This window comes from Miniopterus schreibersii (genome assembly GCF_964146895.1).
Source record: "Miniopterus schreibersii genome assembly, chromosome: 8".
In the NCBI taxonomy this organism is placed as follows: Eukaryota; Metazoa; Chordata; class Mammalia; order Chiroptera; family Miniopteridae; genus Miniopterus; species Miniopterus schreibersii.
In genome coordinates this window covers 80585733-80605769 of record NC_138109.1, presented here as the reverse complement: position 1 = coordinate 80605769, position 20037 = coordinate 80585733, and the positions used below count along the sequence as shown (strand labels likewise).

At 49.6% G+C, this 20037-nt stretch overlaps 1 protein-coding gene across 3 annotated transcripts in view; it reads right to left on the bottom strand.

Moving 5' to 3' along the window:
• Positions 1-1527: 1527 nt before the first annotated feature.
• Positions 1528-20037, bottom strand: part of DUSP22 (dual specificity phosphatase 22) — a 54903-nt gene continuing 36393 nt past the window's right edge. For 2 of the 3 annotated variants that reach the window (XM_081145643.1, XM_081145645.1), the window contains 4 exons: positions 17160-17209; positions 6834-6908; positions 4342-4513; positions 2667-3898 (listed from right to left, as the gene is read on the bottom strand). In XM_081145643.1, the coding sequence (XP_081001769.1) occupies positions 3716-3898; positions 4342-4513; positions 6834-6908; positions 17160-17209 (480 nt within the window). In that variant the 3' untranslated portion in view covers positions 2667-3715. Of the gene's footprint in view, positions 2001-2666; positions 3899-4341; positions 4514-6833; positions 6909-17159; positions 17210-20037 lie in introns of those variants that run through there. The other variant, XM_081145644.1, reaches the window with a different exon arrangement.

The window sequence follows — 20037 nt, the reverse complement described above, 5'->3', positions numbered from 1 at the left end:
GGAGGTGAGTGCAGTGAGGGAGCAGACACCTGAATGGAGTGGAGGTGAGTGCAGTGAGGGAGCAGACACCTGAATGGAGTGGAGGTGAGTGCAGTGAGGGAGCAGACACCTGAATGGAGTGGAGGTGAGTGCAGTGAGGGAGCAGAAACCTGAATGGAGTGGAGGTGAGTGCAGTGAGCGAGCAGACACCTGAATGGAGTGGAGGTGAGTGCAGTGAGGGAGCAGACACCTGAGTGGAGTGGAGGTGAGTGCAGTGAGGGAGCAGACACCTGAGTGGAGTGGAGGTGAGTGCAGTGAGGGAGCAGACACCTGAATGGAGTGGAGGTGAGTGCAGTGAGTGAGCAGACACCTGAATGGAGTGGAGGTGAGTGCAGTGAGCGAGCAGACACCTGAATGGAGTGGAGGTGAGTGCAGTGAGTGAGCAGACACCTGAATGGAGTGGAGGTGAGTGCAGTGAGGGAGCAGACACCTGAATGGAGTGGAGGTGAGTGCAGTGAGCGAGCAGACACCTGAATGGAGTGGAGGTGAGTGCAGTGAGCGAGCAGACACCTGAATGGAGTGGAGGTGAGTGCAGTGAGCGAGCAGACACCTGAGTGGAGTGGAGGTGAGTGCAGGTGGCCCAGCTGTCTTCACTGGAGGCCGTGATTCTGAGTTGCAGGCTAGAAAGGATCCATGTGCAAAAGTCAGTCACAGAAAAAACAGCCTAGAAAACTTGCCAGGCCTGGACCAACTCATCTGGAGCGCCCAGGCCCAGGCAGCAGGAGGTTGCTGCTTGCATCTTAAGTGTCACCTGAACACCTGGTCTGGTCACAGCCGGAGAAGGGGCCTCTTCTGCCTCTGACATCTAAGCACAGTTGACACTACCTTAACGGGAGTGAGCATAAACATATATGCCACAAACTAACCATGCCATGGCATCTCACCACCAGGGGCTGCCAGAGCAGCCCACACCTCCCAGCCACCCAGTCCCCTGCCAGGAGCTTCCAGGCAATGGAAGCAGAAACTTGGAACCTATGGCAAGCCTGCCCCTTTTAGTCCAGGGTCCACGGTCACCTGCCTGTAGTTCAGGCCACAGCCTCCCAGGCCCACTCCGGATTTAGACAAGGAAAATGTAGGAAGTCTACTTAAACTGCTCTGAGCCAGTGTGCGGCTTTTCACATTAGAAGATGAGATGGGATCCGAGAAGCTGTGTTCAGCAGCGTGTGGCAGTGCTCCTGGCCCAGGCCAGTCACATGGGAATTGAGGTCACTCCAGGCTGCCGGACACTCAGTTCCCATGCTGTGCAGCCAGCGCACAGCTCAGTCTCCAAACTTCTTCTTGCTCACATGGACGACTGACTTTTCTCCCAGGGAGAAATTAATTCATGTTTCCTAATGTCTGCTGCCCCCCCCCCCTCGGAAAACAGCTCTAAAATAAAGCCAGCATCACTGCTGGGGGAGCAGACCCCGAACCTGCTTTGTGACCCTCCCGGGCAGAAAGGCATGTTGCCCACGCCTCCGCTAAGGAAGGATGCTCTGCACACGGAGCTAATGTGGCTAAGCTGCCTTTTATTAACAAAAATGTGTAGCTGTTGGTAAATGCCACCATGGAGAACACGAACCAGGATAAGACACCAAGAGGTATGCCAGCTGAGAGGTTGGAGCAGCGTTTACGGGGCACAGCTGCCATGAGCAGCAGTCAGGATGACAACAGCAACTGCGGCCTTGCGGCAGGACCCCGAGGCTGCCACACAGGCACTAAGGTCACCGTAATTAAGGCAGAAACATGTCCTCTTGCTACAGAGCATCCTTGGTGCTCAGCAGGTAACAACACGATCACACAGGTGCTCAGTTTAAAACAACAGATAAGCTCACAAATCAGTTCTGGACACTTAAAATAAACTCTGGGTTGCTTTTCTTTTGGCAGCACCAGACTAAACTCCGTGGCTTTGCTTTATCTCAGGCTTCAGGGACCTTACAGTCTTCTGAGAAAGGCCCAGTACTTCAGGACTCCTGGGGTGGCTGTGGAGAAAGAATATCGCTGGCAACAGAGGTTAAAGCAACACTTCAATTCCTACAGGAGTATATTGTGATGTTCACAAGTGTACACATAGTTCACATTCAAGCTGACATCCTAAATACTTTTCTGGTTAACACATTTATACGTCTTTTTGGTTTAAGGGAATAGTGTACTTTACAGGCGAACTGTTTCATCTGCATGTGGGTAAGTCTGTGGCCACATTTCTGTTCCCACTGTGTATCTGGGGCCTGTGCAAGTATGGGGTCAGGAGATGTCCTTCTCCGGAACCCCCTAACATGTGACCCACCCTCTAATGCATGGGAAACCGCTCCTCTTACTCAGGGGCCCTTTGTGTGGTCGAATCAGAGAAACAGAGAGCAGCACCTCTGCAGGGAGAGGGAGGATAGGTTTCTATCCCATGGCTCTGCCATAGCCCATCGGGACCAGTAGGCGGCCAGGGGCACAGAACCGTTGCAGATGCAGGTACTTGGCCACCAGCTGGCCTCAGCCTGAATATGGAATTTTACCCACCAGAAAGCATTATTGGAGCCCAAATCAGAAACTTTAAATAGCTCAATGATACGGGCCCTCTCCCCTTTGGCTTCAAAAGTAGTCACGACCAAACATTTTCAACTACAAGGCAGAGTTGATTGGAACCACGAAAAACACCTTTTCAAAAAACATTTAATGAGGTAGCTGAGATCAAATATCAAATCCACAGCATACACAAGGTGCTTAATAACTGCATTTTTAAATGCATTTTTAAATGCAAACTGCTACAGTGTCTAGTAAGTGCTTTCTTCCCAATACCTACAGGTGCATGCAAGCCTCTGGAGGAGGTCCCTTGCAGAGTGAGACAGCAGTGGCCAGGAGTAAGAGAAGCTGGACTGGAAGTGAAAGGCAGGGCATGCTGGGCACATGGCTGAATTAGTAGTGCTGCCATGGGACTAAAATGCAGTGGGTGCTACAGGGAACAAACACAATGTAGAACTTGGGGACACAATGGGCTGCAAGGGGACCTGACTTGAAGCAGCAGGAGCCCAGGACTGGTGCACCATCAGTAAGTCTAGGTGATGCTCAGAGCACCGTCCGCCACACCGTCCAAGGCCCCAGAGCCACCCTCAGATGGAGTCTGGCCTCCTGCTGCCCTGCCATGGCCCTGTGTTCTGGGGCACCTGTGTTCAGCCACCTGGCCCCTGGTTCCCCGTGAGCTCACAGGCACAGGCTCTGGCTGAGCAGTGTTGCAGGTGCCGACATGAAAGCCTCATCCACAGCGCCCGACAGAGGGCAAGGTGGCGACAGCAGTCCTGGCGGTGTGGACTGTGACAGCCACACTGCTCTCACACCCACACACGCAGACGCAGACGCACACACACACGCAGACGCACACACGCAGACGCACACACACACACGCAGACACAACACATGCACACACTCACACGTGCACACACGCACACACACAGACACACGCATACAGACACAGCACAATGACCCGCACAGAGGCGTGCGGCGGTGTGGGCAGTGGGCAGTGGGCAGCCTCCAGACAGTGCAGCAAGTTTTGGGGGACAGAGTAGAGGGACCTGAGGCAGGGCTGGGGGAGGTCCTGGGTAAGAGCCTGGGTCCACCTTCTTCGCCACCCTCCCTTCCTGTCCTCCGAGGCGAGGTGGCACCCAGCACACAAAGCGCCTGGCAGAAAGGTGGGCACTGGATTGCAGCGTTAGGTCTCTGTAGTATAGTTGCTGTAGGCCAGAGGAGGCAGAGCCTGAAAGCTGCTCCCCCTCCAGGCGCCGGGCAGGGCCTCCGTGCTCCCGTGCTCTTTATATTTACCCAGAATGTTCCTGGCTTCTTCTGCATCCCTCAAAGGGCTCTCTCCATACTCCTCCTTCAGCCACTGCCGGTACTGGAGTTGAAAGAAAGCAAATGTCACACACACACACCTGCATGCACGTAGGCTGACGCATTACATACAAACTGGGAAGTAAATGGGATGGGGGGGTCACGGCTCTGTGGTTGGCTAGCCAGGGTCAAGCAAGAGAAGTCCCTGCTTCTCTAGGGTTTTGACCGGAGGACACAAAAGCCAGCCAAGCCGAGAACACGGCACTTGACCCAGAGGGAAAACGGAGCTCACATGGGGCTTAGAAGATGGTAGGGGGTGATCGGCTGGGGCCAGGGCTGGTGAACTAGGAACCAGGGAGGACTTCAGTGTATGGTGCAGCCCTTGGCCCAGCTGTCCCCTGTGGGCCTGTCCAGCGTTCACCTCCATGCTTCTAGGGGTGCATGAAAAGACTGCAGCACCTTCCTGGGTCCTGCTGCCTACACCATGAGTCCCCGGAGCATGGTTACCTGATGGACTTCATGCTTCTCAAACTCCTGGAGCTGCCTCTGGAAGCCCAGGTTGGGGTTGGCACAGGACCGCCCTGCACGTACGGTGTGCAGGGCATCCTCCCAGCCAAAGTCCGTGACGGTCATGATGTACGCAATCACCAGAGTCACACTCCTGGAGACACCGGCCAGGCTGCAGGGCCAAGAGAACCCACGAGGGAGGGGAAGATTAGGGTCCACAGTCTTTTCCGATCCATTTGGAGGAAGGAACTCTGTGGACCTGATTTTAGAGTCTTCCTGCCTTGGATTGTGAGTGGGCAGCAAGCTTGTTGCTTGGAAATCACTCAGAACACACAAGCTCCTCCTCCCTCTTACACCAGAACCTCAGGCATTCTCATCTGTATTAGCCTCAGTTTTACAGACTTCCTGCTGGCTCTGGCTCTGGCCATTCAGTGCTACGATTTGCTATCACTCCTGAGCTCGTCTTTAGATAGTTCCCATTTCCCCAGACAGATAAAATTACTAAACACATCCACACTGAAGGAACTTGAGGGGTCTGGTATCCAGGCAAGAAGTCCATTTATAACCTGCAGCACTGTAGAAGGCGTTACATTTTTAAAATATCTGACTTTCAGGGATATGGGAGGGCTACATCTATAACTTGAAAACCTATTAAATACAGAGCCTTACCCGATACCTTGTGTCCTTTGGATACAACCAGGCCGAACACCTAGAGCACACGCACACAGGCTCTGACACAACCAGTCAGAGCACCCGGAGCACATGCACACATGCTGACACAACCAGAGCACCGGGAGCACATGTACACGTGCTCTGACACTACCGGGCAGAGCATCACCGAGCACACTCACACACGCTCTGACACCACCCAGCAGAGCTCCTGAACACATAAACACGTCCTGAAATTCAGCCAAGGCGTAGCTCTGCGGGCAGCAAGGGTTACGTGTCTCTGGCAGGCTGAGTAAGGGGACCGATTTTAAATGCATATGCAAATTCAGGTGGTCAAGGCAGGGCTATGCTGTGTCAGACTTGGAGCGTCGTAGCAACGGTTTAGGATGGGGAAGTTTAGCACGTTTCTCATTTTGAGAAAAGCCTCTCTTCAGATTTGCACAACTGTATGAAATAGAAATTCCTAGAATATCAGACCTACAGATAGTTAAATATAAATAACAACAGTTTGGTAATGATGCTAATAAACCACTTTGAAGTGATGGCTCTCCCTAAGGCTTTATCCTAGAACTAATGTGAACTTTGAAGAACTACATCCCCTCTTGAGTGGAACCCTTGAGCCCTAGGAGCCCAGGTAGAGGAAGCTCAACCTGTCTTTATATGGCTCTAACCACACCCCCAAAGTGCTTTAGAGCAAATGGAAATGATGCTGTGAAACCCACTATTTATATTTATAACATATCCCACTCTTTTAAAAGGTAAAATAAATGACCACACTATTTCAAGAACTTTATAAAACTGTAGAACACCCTTTTTAAGCAATCAAACGATCTAGTGTCCCTGCTGCCCCATTAGGGGTTCCTGGTCCTTAGAACAAATGACAATTTCCATGAGTGACCCTCTGGATACCATGCAACGGATCCCCTGCAACCACCAGGCCTGAGCCCAACTCAGCGCGACACTCCCGAAGACACCATTTTGTGTTTCCAGAGCGCTTCACTGGGGACTCAAGACTGCTGGTCAGCATCAGGCCTGGTCAAGGGCAGGGAGGGACCTGTAGGCTGCGCTCTGACGGCCAAGTGCTGGCTCCACACCTGGCTGCTGCCCCCTACGCAGGCAAGTTATGCTATCGGAATGAAGACTAGAGGAAATAAAATGAGAGCCGACACTCTGCGGCTCACCGAGTGCCAGGCTTGGCATGTGCTGCCTTGGCTCCACGTGGTCTGACACCTTCCTCTGCAGTGTGTATACGTATGCATGTACACATACATGTATCCACATCCACATAGAGCACAGCTGACTCCAGGTGGAGAGGTGTATGTAACTGTTTAATTCTCAGTCTATTCAGACAGATCCTTTCAAAGCAAACACATGCAAAGCCCCAGTCTACACGGAGGAAGCAGTCTCTCTGGTGCTACAGTAACCCAGCTTTGCCCACACGCGCAGTCATGGCCCTGCAGGAGGAAGCGCTCCAAGGCACCGAGGCCCAGGCGTGACTCGAGCCTACAGTATATGCCCTTGGTGGGGGCTGCTCTGGCAGACAGCAGAGGTGTGCCAAGAAGGGTCCTGCTGTCCAGGCACCTGACAGCCCACAGAAGTCCTACTGCAAAGATGGGAATCCTAAGTGAAAATGAAGTTTTAGGACTTTTTCCACAAAAGCCAATGGTGTCTAACAAACAGGAGGGTCAGGTGGGGTATGTGCTTGAGGTTCTGAGACTGGAGAAAACATTAGGAGGTAAGATAATTAACCACACAGTAAAGCCCTGAGGAGAGACCCAGCTGAGCAAGCAGCTGAGCTGCTAGCTGGCAAGAGGCATACGTACCAGTGGACAAGACAGCCCTCTCCCCGGAGGCGACACTCGTGAATGAATTTAATACTCTCCTTGAAATGTCTTGTCCTGAGGGGAAAAAAAAGAGAGAAGTGACATACGTCTGTTCAACACATGACGAAAGATAAGTCCACCTGAGGTTTGTGAGAAAGGTCTTCCTGGCCACACTGTGGGGTGGAGCTGCCTCCACATCGGCACAGCAGAGGCCTGGGGGGACTGAGGCCTGAGGGGGCTGAGGCCTAGGAGGACTGAGGCCTGGGGGTGCTGAGGCCTGGGAGGACTGAGGCCTGGGAGGACTGAGGCATGGGGGCCTGAGGCCTGGGGGGGTTGAGGCCTGGGAGCGCAGAGGCCTGGGAGGCTGCCCACCTCTGGGCTGCTCGGAGTTTCTCTGCTACCCCTGACCAGTGGTCAGTCTGGCCCCGATACTCAGCACCACACCAGCAACCCCACAGCCACTCTGATGAGGAAGGTGTCCATGTCATGCAGGCTCCCCAAGTCCTAAAAGCTGGTTTCCTTCTGACCATCTAAAAAACCAGGCAGTCTTCCACACGGGCCTCCTCAACTAGGGCAGGTCCTGTATGCGTGGAAGAGAAGAGTTGCGTGGAAATGACAACTGCAGCTCCAACGCCGACCCGCTCAGCATCTTGGTCTGCGGGGCCTTGGAAAGCCCTTGGCTCCCTTCACCTCAGCAATAAAGTGGGATAGTGTCTTACATGCCGAAATGCTTTAGAGACTCTACAGTCCTTGATGGCGACGGACCATGATCCTTACTTCTGTGCCTTCATGTTGCCGTTGCCCTTTCTCCTGCCACTCCTCAGCTGTGTGCAGCAGCTCCACTTGGGCTCTGGGAGGCTCAGTGGGTTAGGTGCATTCACTCCAAGGGCACCGACAGGGTTAAATGCTTTACAGTGACCTCTACCTTTGAATGGCTCATAAAGCAGCAAAACCCCTAGCGCTGCCCATGGACTGAATTCATCGCCCTGCAAGCTCTGAGTGCCTGCTACTCACCAGGGACTCTGCTGGGCTGCAGCAGACTCGGAGATGAGCAGCCACCCACGAGGTCGCCTGTCTCAGGAGGGTGACAGGGCAAGTGCATTTAGTAGGGTCTGGAAACCCAGCTGCGGCACCATGAGTGCAGCCAGGCACTGACTGCAGAGGAAGCTCTATGAACTAGTGCAGGTGCCCAGATGAGGAGGACAGGTGGGCAGTGCAAGAGCATGCATTCAGGCCCACACCTTTCAGCAAACACAAGCGCGATGTTGCCACCCGAGGAAAGTCCTAGGGCCCAAGTCAAAGGCTCCAGGTTCTCACCTGATCACCAGAGCTGTGCAAGGCATGCTTCTGTTAAATTTCCAGGGACGAATGCTCACAGGTGTAAATCTGCAAAGTGACTCAGGGCATTGCAACTCTACTCCAAAGATCAGCTTGGTGCAAAGCGGGCAAGGAAAGATTCCTGTCAGAATCTTGACATCAAGTGTTGGTACTGAGAGTCCTCAGAGCGGGTATGGAGTCATGACGCTGAGTGGAGGGGGTGTGGGCGTGGGCTGACGGGACCGCAGGATCCCAGCCCGAAGCCAGGCAGCAGGCAGGCGAGGGCTTGGTGCTCAGTTTTCCCAGCCATGGAGAACGGGCAGTGAACCCTCTGGTTCTGCAGGTGGTGGAACATCTTTGGCTGCACTGACCTGACCTGGGCAGCAAAGTGCACAGTCTCAGAACCCCCTTTTCCCTCCAGTTCTGGTCAGAGAAGTGGAGGGAGAACTTGTAGTGGGGACTTCGGGGAAAGTCTCCCCCTCTTAATGAAAGGAAAGTGATCTCTGCGCCAGGTTTCCTGCCCAGGCACTGGATGTAAGAATGTGCTTAGAACTGCATCAAACGCCTGGGACCACAAGGGACGGCTCTCGCGGCGGAAAGGCAGCAAGAGGGACAGGCGGGCACCAGGGTGCTCCTGCCCAGGCCTGGGAGCATCCACCTTCAGGCTTCTTGGTCCAGGAGTTAAGTAAATAAATGTCTTCATAACTTAAAAGTCTGCAGTTGGCTCTGTGGCTTACACAGTGCGCTAGTTCTTCCCTGGAGGTAACTGCATATGGCAGAGAGGCCAGGCGGAGGCAGGTCTGACTAGATCCGGCCCGGACGCGCGGCCCAGGCCCCAGGCCCACCCGACTGGAGGCCAGCGGCTGAGGGTGCAGTGGGAGCACATGTCTGTCACCAAGCCGGCCAGAGGGGGCATCCAGGGGAGCCGGAGAAACCCTCCAGGCTGCAGCCTGAGCTCCCGCCTGTCCTCTGTGGAGAGCCGCATCTGAGACAGGACGGGCGGGGAGAACAAAGCCACCAGAAAGAGAAGAGCACACCGAAGAATAAAGGACAACGGTCTAAGTAAGTGCACAGATCACATCGCCTCGCCTCGGAGCACTGCACGGCCGTCCAGTCACACCGTTAACAGTGCTCCGCCCGGCAGGCAGGCCTTGCTGTCTGGGGACATGGTCGGTGTGGTGGCCATCACTAAGACCTTGCAAAGATTATAAGCGAATCCTTTTACTGAAACTTCGGAGCGGGAGCACCTTCTTATGTCTGGTTTTTACACCTGTGTGTCCCAAACTACAAGCACAATGGAACCTGGGTCTTAAATATCGTGGGGTGCACCTGGGTTCAAGCATCGGCCTGGTCACATCGCAGAGTAAGTGTGTGTGGGGTGTGGGGGTGGTCACAGGGCAAATCTAAGCTTGGGCGAGCCCAGAGACAGGGCGTGAAGTAGCTGAGGGGCCGAGGACGTGCCCCTACTCTGCACCCACCAGACCCCTGCTTCTCCAGCTCTGAGGGCATCTAGTGCAAGTGCAGGGCGAGCCCACGATGGCTCCTGTGCACCCTGCAGAGCCTAGGGCACACGGCCCAGGAGCAAAATGATGCCAACCAAGGGCCACTTGGAGCCCTGCCATGAAACTGGCTCATAACACACTGGGCACGAAGCCAGGCAGGCAGGCATTCCTAGAAATGCCTTTTCCAAGAAAAGCCAGAGGCAGGCGTGCTCACTGTTGGAAGTGGGGTTATTTCCAGGGAAGCCAATGACATAAGCCCAAGCCCTGGCCACTAAACTCCCTCCTCCACAGTGGGAAATACCCACAACTCTGGTCCTGATATTGCTCAACCCTCCGACGTGAAGCAGAAGCACAGCCTGAGGCACCACTGGACCACAAGCTATTTCCATAAGCACAGGTTCCCCATTCCTGCTCCTCACTGTACCTTTGCTTCCATGCAAAGACCCGTGGGAGACATTCTCTCCTAGGCAAGACAGCTGCTGGTCCAGTGGGAAAGCACAGCCTGCATGTGCTCCACACTCACCCAACAATCTTGCTGCTGCTGCTGCTAACCAGGGGCAACATCTGGGCCACATGTGCTCCACACTCACCCAACAACCCTGCTGCTGCTGCTGCTTCTAACCAGGGGCAATACCTGGGCCACATGTGCTCCATACTCACCCAATAGTGCCTGCTGCTGCTGATAACCAGAGGGAACACCTGGGCCACGTGTGCTCCACACTCACCCAATAGTGCCTGCTGCTGCTGCTGACAACCAGAGGAAACCCATGGGGCAGGCAGGGGGGCACTTCAGCCAAGATGTCCCCCATGGGGCTCAGCAAACCACTCTGCAGCTGAGTGGTTCTCACCCCACCAGAAGCAGCAGGAAGGAACATTCCACACCCCTAGACACTGGCAGGGCTTTTCCATCAGTGTCCGGCAAAAGCACACAAAACCACCCACATTTATATTAGCAATTCCCCAACTTCTATATCTCCTATACTGTCAACATTTTAAAAAATGGGGGAATGTATATACCATATTTTTCTTTTTTTTTTTTTTTAAATATATCTTTATTGATTTCAGAGAGAGGAAAGGAGAGGGAGAGATAGAAACATCAATGATGAGAGAGTCATTGATCGAGCCCGCAACACGGGCATGTGCCCTGACCGGGAATCGAACCCAGATCACCTGGATCCTAGGTCGACGCTCAACCACTGAGCGACGCCTGGCTGGGCATATTTTTCTCCTTTTAAAATGATTTTTTTAATTTTAAGTTTCAGGTATACATTACAATTTGACATCTGTATACACTACAAAGTGGTCACGCCCAAAGAGTCTAGTTACCATCTATGACCATATAATTGACCACCCTTCCCCCCCTTCACCCATCCCCCACCCCATTCCCATCTGTAACCACCAATCTGTTCTCTGTGTCTATGAGTTTGTTCTGGTTTAATTTTTTCATTTTGTTTTTTAGATTCCAAATCATGTAGTATTTGTCTTTCTCTGTCTGACTTATTTCACTCAGCACATTACCCTCTAAGTCTAGCCATGTTGTTGCAGATGGCAAGATTTCATTCTTTTTTATGGCTAAGTCATATTCCATTATATATAAATGCCATGTATTCTTTACCTACTCATCTATTGCAAATAATGCTGCAATAAATATAGGGGCGCAGATATCTTTTTGAATTAGTGTTTTCATATTCTTTGAATAAATACCCAGAAGTGGAATTGCTGGTCATAAGGTAGTGTTATTCTTAATTTTTTCAGAAACCTCTATACTGTTTTCCATAATGGTTGTACTAACTTACAATCCCACCAACAGCGTACAAGTGTTCCCTTTCTTCCACAACCTCCCCAGCATTCGTTACTGTCTTGTTGATAATAGCCACTCTAATAGGTGTGAGGTGGTATCTTACTGTGGTTTTGATTCGCATTTCCCTAATAATTAGTGATGTTGAGCATCTCTTCATACGTCTGTTGGACATTTGTATGTCCTCCTTGGAAAGCTGTCTATTCAGATCCTCTGACCATTTTTAAATCAGGTTGTTTGTACCTTACTTTTTCATTCTGGAAGATAAGGTTACTTTAAAAACAAACTATTTTTAAAAACAAACACACAAAACAAAACAGACAGCCTCTGTACCATCTAGTACAAAATCACTTCACCAAGAATAGTTCGACACTACAGACACTAGGAAGACAGTCTAAGACTAAACAATAGTTCAAGCTGCTAAATATGGTGAGCCTTATGAAAAAGATGCCACACATACTTCCCACATATGCCTCATTTCTATAGGCTGCGAAGTCCTTAGGAGCTATGTGTGAGCAGGTGTGTATATGTTCTCCCGTGTGCATGCACACATGTGCATATGTTTGGAAGGGCTACCAAGGGCCACATAGGTCTGATCTTGCAAAACTGATTTTTAAATAATGAAAATTAAGAAAAATGTAAATAAGAGAGAGTACAGAGGATATCAGCTGAACTAAAGAAAAATACACAAAAAGAGACGTAGAATAAGGTCAGAAAGTTTTGCTGAATTTTTAAATATGAGATCTCTGTACTGCTAATGCCTATTCTGCTAACAGAAACCTCAAGCAATTCAGAGACCTGCTTGGATTCTCCACCCTGCAGACGCCACAAAGGCTCTAGGGTCACAAGGCAATGCTGCCGACTCCACAGCACTTGACAGGAGGAGAAAATGAAAAACCAGAGTTACCCCCTTAATGATGTCTACATACAAAGTGCCAATTTAATGAACATTAAAATAAGAACGAAGCCCTAGCCGGTTTGGCTTACAGGTTGGAGTGTCAGCCTGCAGACTGAAGGGTCACGGGTTCGATTCTGGTCAAGGGCATGCGCCTCGTTTGCAAGCTCGGTCCCTGGCCCCGGATGTCAGGGTGGGTGCAGAAGGCAACCAATCAATGTGTCTCTCTCACACTGATGCTTCTCTCTCTCTCCCCCTTCCACTCTTTCTGCAAAGCCATGGGAAAAATACCCTCAGATGAGATTAAAAAGAAAGAGTGAACAAAACAGGCCACCACGCATCCAGCCACTCTCTCAAAGAGCATCAACATTCCTCACTCCAATACACAGCAAACATAATCTTATTTCTGGAGATGCTTAGTGTTCGTAAAGAACACATTTACTTATCTCACCTAACATAAAAACTGTGTGAGAGTTATTTTATAGTGAGAAATAAGGTTAAAATAGCTTGCCTAAGAAAGCACAGAGAGAAAGCAAAGGCAAGTACTTCCAAAGCCTTAACTCACCCACCCACCTCCAACGGCCGCCTGGAGAACACACAGTATGTGCACTTGGTATAAGCTCCAGGATGTCTCCAATTGTGACCAGTCATGCAGAACAGGCAGCCTGGATCTGGCAGTTATTACGAGGACGAGAACTTGAACTTTCATGTGTCTTGACTTCGCAAGGCAAGGTGGTTGGGGAAACAGCTAAAATCTTAATGTGTTAATGTTATCTCAAACCAGGTTTCTGCATGTCAAAGCCCTGGAAGACATAGGGAATCTGTGAGCACTGAGGCAAAGACAGAACACTGACCTTTCTGGGCAGTGGGTTTGCAGCAATTGAATCCCAGGTGACAGCAATTAGTCTCAAAAGGTCACAATCCTCTAACTAATTAAGCACATTAGCTAGAATTCCTGTGGGTCTAGAAATTTGTGGGTAAAGAGTCAGGTTATAGCCCGGCCAGTCGTGGCTGAGCATCAACCTAGGATCCAGGAGATGGCAGTTCGAAGTTCGATTCCCAGTCAGGGCACATGCCTGGGTTGTGGGCTTAATCCCCAGTTGGGGGCGTGCAGGAAGCAGCCGATCAATGATGACTCTACTCTCTCATCATTGATGTTTCTCTCTCCCTCCCTCCTGTTCCCTCCCTCTCTCTGAAATCAATTAAGATATATTTTAAAAAAAAGTTTTAATTATATCCAAAGTTGGAAATAATTTTAAAAATCTATAAGTTTAAAACAATAAACAATACAGTTTTCTAGAATTTATTTTGTCATTAAATATAGGAACTCTTGCCCTGGTCGGTGTGGCTCAACTGGTTGAGAAATCATCCCATGTAATAGGTTGCCACTTTGATTCCTGGTCCAGGGCACATGCCCAGGTTGTGGGTTCGATCCCCAGGTGGGGTGAATACAGGAGTCAATGGATCGATGTTTCTCACATTGATGTTTCTCTCTCTCTCCCTTCCTCTCTCTCTAAAAACAATAAAAAAATATTTAAAAATCTTACCAGTCTTGGCCATTAGCCATTATTATTATTACAATATCCTCTACAGAAAAGAAAAAAAAATAGGAACTCTCAGGCATCAGAATTACAAGGGGCTGGATTACAGAACTACCAGCTCTAACTGGGTTACCCAGAGAACATTTTCCAAGGGAGGGACGTGACACCTCTCGCTTTTGTTCGCAAGAGCATAAGAGTATTTTGTCTCCTGATCACCCACACTGGTTGATGATACAGATATGAAGGTCCACTTCAGTCTTCATATGTTCCTAATACTTACAGGCCACAGGAAATGAGGCAGGTCACATCGACTGAGTTGCAACATTAAGTTAGCAGTCTGATTGTATTATGAAAGCATGCTCCATGAGATGCGGTCCAATAAAATGTAACAGGTAAAGAGAAAAGCTACCTTCTAGGCTGTCTCAGCATACAAAGTGCACCCACAGTTCAACTTAACTCCACAATCTTCACCTAACTTCAGTAGTGCAAGAAATACTTACAGAATCATGGACATTGACATGCCCCAAGCCTTACTTATGCATAAGCTTTGCTATTACTAAGGATTTAAAAAGAAAAGTTTCCCCAAAGAGTCACAGGAATGCCTGTGTGCACAACTCCCAACAGCAGGGCACCCGTTTCTCTGCCTTTTGATGAGCTATGGTCTTGACCTCCATTTCCACCTGAAACAGAGGGGCTCTTCTAAGACTTCACTCCGAACAGCAGCAATGGTGCCTTCTCTGCACAGGTCTATCATCAGCCCCAACCATGGAATCCCCCCCGGAAACTCGCACCCCACACTACACACTGCACTTCCACCCAGATGGAAGCAGAGGGTTAAAGGCAAACCACACCTTGTAACAACACCCTTGTACATATCTGGGGCGCATGAGAACTAATTCAAATCTTATGGGTTAGTCCTCTGGCCCAAGGTAACTATGACTGGGCTGATGCTGCCAGAAGCAGCTGCACCCTCCTGTCACCTGGTCTCTCCACACAAGCACACCCTCCAAGTAAATGAAGCAGGCTTCCTGAACCCCAAAACTTATTTTCAACTGCCTTTTCTGTAACTCCCAAGCCATGGAAATACACTCTTATTTTCAAAAGTGCTTCGAGTTCACGGAAACATTTTCACATACATGATCTGACTCCAAAAATCCTAATGGTAGTCCCTTTCAGATGAACGAACTGACTCTCCCATGGCAGATGGAATGGGCTTTAAACTTGAGATGTCTAATTCTAGGTCCACTGCTTCCTTGTCTACACAGCCCAGGAACACTCACTGCTCCACCTCCATGTGGTGAGTCAGGTCACGGTCCTGGAAAGCCCAGCACTGGGCGTCTGCTATGCTGAGAGCCCTGGGGGCAGTGCAAGTGCAGGTGGTCACTTGCCCTGACAACAAGTGCCCAGAATGTGTGACAGCTTGATTCTTCCAAGGAGTCAGCTGGCCAATCAGGTACTGACAAATTCACCAGTATGTCAGAACCTCAGTTTGAGATAAGAGCAAAGCAACTGTTCTAAAAATAGCCACCATAACACAGGCAGAAGACTGCTGTGGCGTTCAGAGAAAGGCAGTACTCACTTCCTTCCGTACACACATGCCCTCCAAACCACTTCTGTTTCTTGACACGACTCGTAACCACGGAAGTTCTCTAAAGCTTCTTCCCCTCCTTCCAGACTTAAGCTACTACTGTTTTCCTAGTGATCTTAGTAAAATCCTTCCTCCACCCATCTTAAAGAATGACTTTTCCTGGGAAATATGGAGTCACTTTGAAAACATGAGCCCTGGATAGAACATATTTGCCCTACTTCCAACCTGCCCCTGCCCTCTCCTGGTTTAAGTCTATACCACCTGTGCCCTGACCTAGCCCTCTCACCCTTCCTTCCCCACACCAGTCCATCTGACTCTAGCCCCTTTTGTCTTTTTTGGTCAAATAGGTAGATCGCACAAAATTATTGCATAACCTATGATTTCTCTTCTCTGCAGCAGTGAAAAGTCAAGGTTGGCTAATGGTCCAATTTGATAACTTTCCGAGGATGGATACTCGGGATCCCACATGTAAGATTCCGTGGTCTACACTTCTGGTGTGTAGGATTTGCAGGCAACAGAACGTGGGAAGCATGAGGAATGTATCCCAACAAGCCTACAGACTCCCAAATTCACAGCCACCACCAAACCTTTTAACTTCCCTGATAAAAAGCAGTAACATGTAATTCTAAGAGGGTCAGCACAAGGCCAGCCTGAGAGGCAGAGGCTGGGGCCTGTGGGTGCAGTGAATGGCGAAGTACTTTATTCCTGCCCCCAGCCTCTCAAGTCCATGCTTCAGCAAAACTTTAATCCATGTCATGGCCTTTCTGGGTCATTTCTGGAAACTGAAGAGTATGAATGTTAGAGCCATAACTGCTGTTGGTCTCCAGAGACCTGTCCCCCATTCTGTCAAAGCCCAATCTTATGGTCTCCATGCGAGTGCTTGCTGGAAAAGATAGCAATGGCACATTTCTCTTTATAGGGACAAAGTGGTGTCAAAGATGTATAAGCTGTGAAGAGAGAGAGGGCTGGACTTTCCTAAACCAGAAAGATCCATCACTCGACTCAGACTTTACAAGTACACTGAAGCACAGAGTGGCCACTAGCCACATGTGGTAAGAGTACTTGAAATGAAGCTGGTGCGACTGAGACGCACTGCCGGCGTAAAGAAAGCCTGCCTGGTGCTGAAGACTTAGCATAAAGAAAGGATGTAAGGTATCTCATGAAAAAAAAATTAAGCACCTGGTTGAAATGACAGCATTTTGAATATATTGGGGTAAATAAAACATATTACTAAAATTGTCATCTACTTCTTTTTTACTTTTTTAATGTGCCTCCCAGCAAATTTAAAATTACAGGTGTGACCTGCATTGTGCTCAGTCTATTTCAGGTGGACAGAGCTGCTAGACAAAACCTACCAGGGTCTGCTTCTAGAGAAAGGATGGACATGCTAATGGTTTGGTATGAGGTCTTCTTTTTAAAAACCAGACTCTTTTCTAGGCCTCCCGTCAGTGAGTGTTGTACAGAGAGACCGGCAACAGCAGCCCGCCTCCAGCTCCAGGCTGCCAACTTGGCAGGGCAGGCAGCATACACCAACGCAGGCCTTAGTCCCTCCGGTGAGGCAGAGGCTCTGCACAGCAGCAAGGGGCTCAGGGCTCCCACACTTCACGCTCCTTTAGTTATCTGACATCTTTACAGTCCTTTAATCATTTTTAATACCCCTCAATAATACAGAAAACACAACTTACAGGTTTTGAGATGGTGAATCCGCTGCTGGAATGCACAGGTATTTAACCCCCTGCAGGATGATAAAAAATAAATTAAAAAGATGATACCCAGTATAGAAAAATACTTAAAGGAACTATCCACTGAGGTCAACAAATAAAAAATAAAAAGGAGAAGTTTTTCACTCATCTTTTGTTGCCAAGGAACTGGGGGAACTCTCTAATTAACGCGCCTGGTTACGTTCCATGACTGTACAAATGTTCATGCTCTGGCTGGGAAGCGGCGTGTAGACCGGGGCATCAAAAAGCCAAACCACTGGGCACCTCCTTCCCGGTAAGTGGTACAAGTTCCAGACCTCTCCCCTTAGATGCCTGTTCACACGTCCACACTGTTGTCTATTCTATGCAGGACCCACTGTTAGTAAAAACCTTCACATGATAACTAGAAGTGATAACATATGGTACAGTTCTATCAGATCTCAGTATGAGGGGATTCAGTTTCACTGATGCACCCGATAGGAGCTGTTACACACCATAAATAATGTGATTTATTTTGCTCCCTTTCCAGAAAAGTAAAAACTTATTTACAAAACTAATAGGTTTTTAAAAAGAATAAAAACAACCTTCATATAAAAAAACTATTAAAAAAATCTTAAAAATGTTTATGTAAATTCATGCTGCATAAAAATCAGGCTCACTTTCAGTTTTATTAAGAATCTGGTTGTTTCTTCTTCAAAGGGACTTAAAGTATAGTTTCAAATGTCTTCAGTGTCAAGTGAAAATACAAAGTCTAGACATCTCAGCAACCCTTGCAAAAGACTACAGCTGGATAAAGACTTAGCTGGACCACTGTGAGGCCCTCCTCTCCTGGTAGCCTGATCTCATGTAGTCTACGTATATAGGACACATCAGAAACTAAACAATAACCAACCGAAGGGAGCAAATGACAGACAGACATGTAGGACAGTGGTGTAGACAACCATAGGTCCCTCAACAGACAAAGTTATAAAATAAGGTCTTCTAGATTTTTGAAAATTTTGCAGTTGATCATTAAAATTTTACTATTAATTCCTGTCATTAGGAATATCTGCTAATGTAGTTTTGTAACAAACATCTAAATTTGTGGCTGCCCCAAACCCTGTCACAGCTCCATATTTTTTAATTCCCACCTGAGTATATGTTTCTTGATTTGAGAGAGAGAGAGAGAGAGAGAGAGATATCAACCAGTTCCCTCCCTTACACATCCTGACCAGGAATCGAACCAGCAATCTAGGTATGTACCCTGACTGGGAATCAAACCCACCAACTTTTTGGTGTACAGGACAACGCTCCAACCGACTGAGCCCCCGGCCAGGGCACAGCTCCACATTTTGATGCTCTCCCACATAGTGAACCCCACTTTCCCAATATAGAGTTCACACCAACGACACTTCTCAACCTCCTTTGCTATTAGGTTGCAGACTCAGGGCTGAGTTTCGTCCTCTGACACACTTACACCACACAGATTTGGAAATGGGACATGGGGAAGTAAGACAGGTACATAGCACCTGCCTGGCAGGTGCAGATGGCGGCAGAGGCACTGGCAGAGCTCACTGGCCAGTTGTATGATGTGGTCTGGAGGCTGTTCCCAGAACTTCAGCTGAAATCCTGTTTCTCCAGCCCCTCTGAGACCATCGCTCTTGACAAACCCCTTCCTGCTGAAATGGCTCAGAGTGAAATATGTTTTCTGCGATGAAGACACGAGTGATACAATTCCCCTTCCTGTCTCCCAGTGTTATGAGCAGCCAGAAAAAACCATTTCCCTACTTAGTTCCCACACATTTTTTCCAGCTCTGAGTCAATCACTACATCTCCCAGCAGAAGCTCCTTTGGTCTTGAAGATGTGCTTCCCTCTGCTTGTCTGGATGGAAATGCTTCACAGGAGCCACAGGCTTTAAAGCGCAAGGATAAGAGGGAAGGATCATCTGCTGGAAGAACGCGGAGCTGCAGGCTCTCCTGCATCGGGCCTGCTCCGCCCTCCAGGCCTCCCGGGCTCTGCCCTCATTCCCCACTGGGTGCTGCGCTTCCTGCAAGGACCCAAGCAGCTGCCTGAAGTTCCCAAGCCCCGCCCGACTCAGCCAGCAGAATGGAAAAGGAAAGTACGCTGTAAAAGTCATTTCACTCCTTCCGTCCACAGAGGCCACTCAAGCTTGTTGTGTGGACCACACTGACCACTTCACACGTCTGTCACTGAAGTGACTTCTTTCTCTTACTCCTAAGTGAGACCTGGCCACAGACCAGGCCCAGAGGCTGTGGAGCGCTTCCTCCCAGCCTCTGCCCCAGCCTCTTGCAGAACCTCACTTCGGCTGGAAGGACTTCCAGGTTCCCGCCTTCCTTCCCTCACCGTGATCTTCAGTCCCGGAGTCTCCCCACGGAGGCGGACCCCTCACAGTGAAAATGCCTGCCCGCCACTCTTGCTGGTCTGAAGTCAGCCCAGCCATGTAGTGCAGGAGAGAGAAGGAAAGGAAGAAAGAGGAGAGTGCAAGGAGGGAAGGCTAAGAAACTTAGCTGATTAAGAGCAATAAATGCCAACAGCAGTGTGGTTAGAATCACTGTTTCCTTTAGGCGTCCATGGGACCCCAAACGTGTCACATTCCCCATTGTGGTGCCTGATGCACAAGGAAAGGGGCAAACTGCAGAGATGACAAAGGGGATCCCTCCCCTTCTGAGCTAGATGACTAGGGGCAACTGCGGTCCGTGGTAGGCTCCCCCCTTCACTGGCTGGGATTGCGTGCGGCATGTACAGCTTCCCATCTGAGAAACTTCACGGGGAACAAAGTAGCTCCTGGCCACAAGTTTAGGCAGGACAGAGAAAATATAAAAGATCATGTTGTCTCCCTGGAATGGTGCCTGGCACACAGTA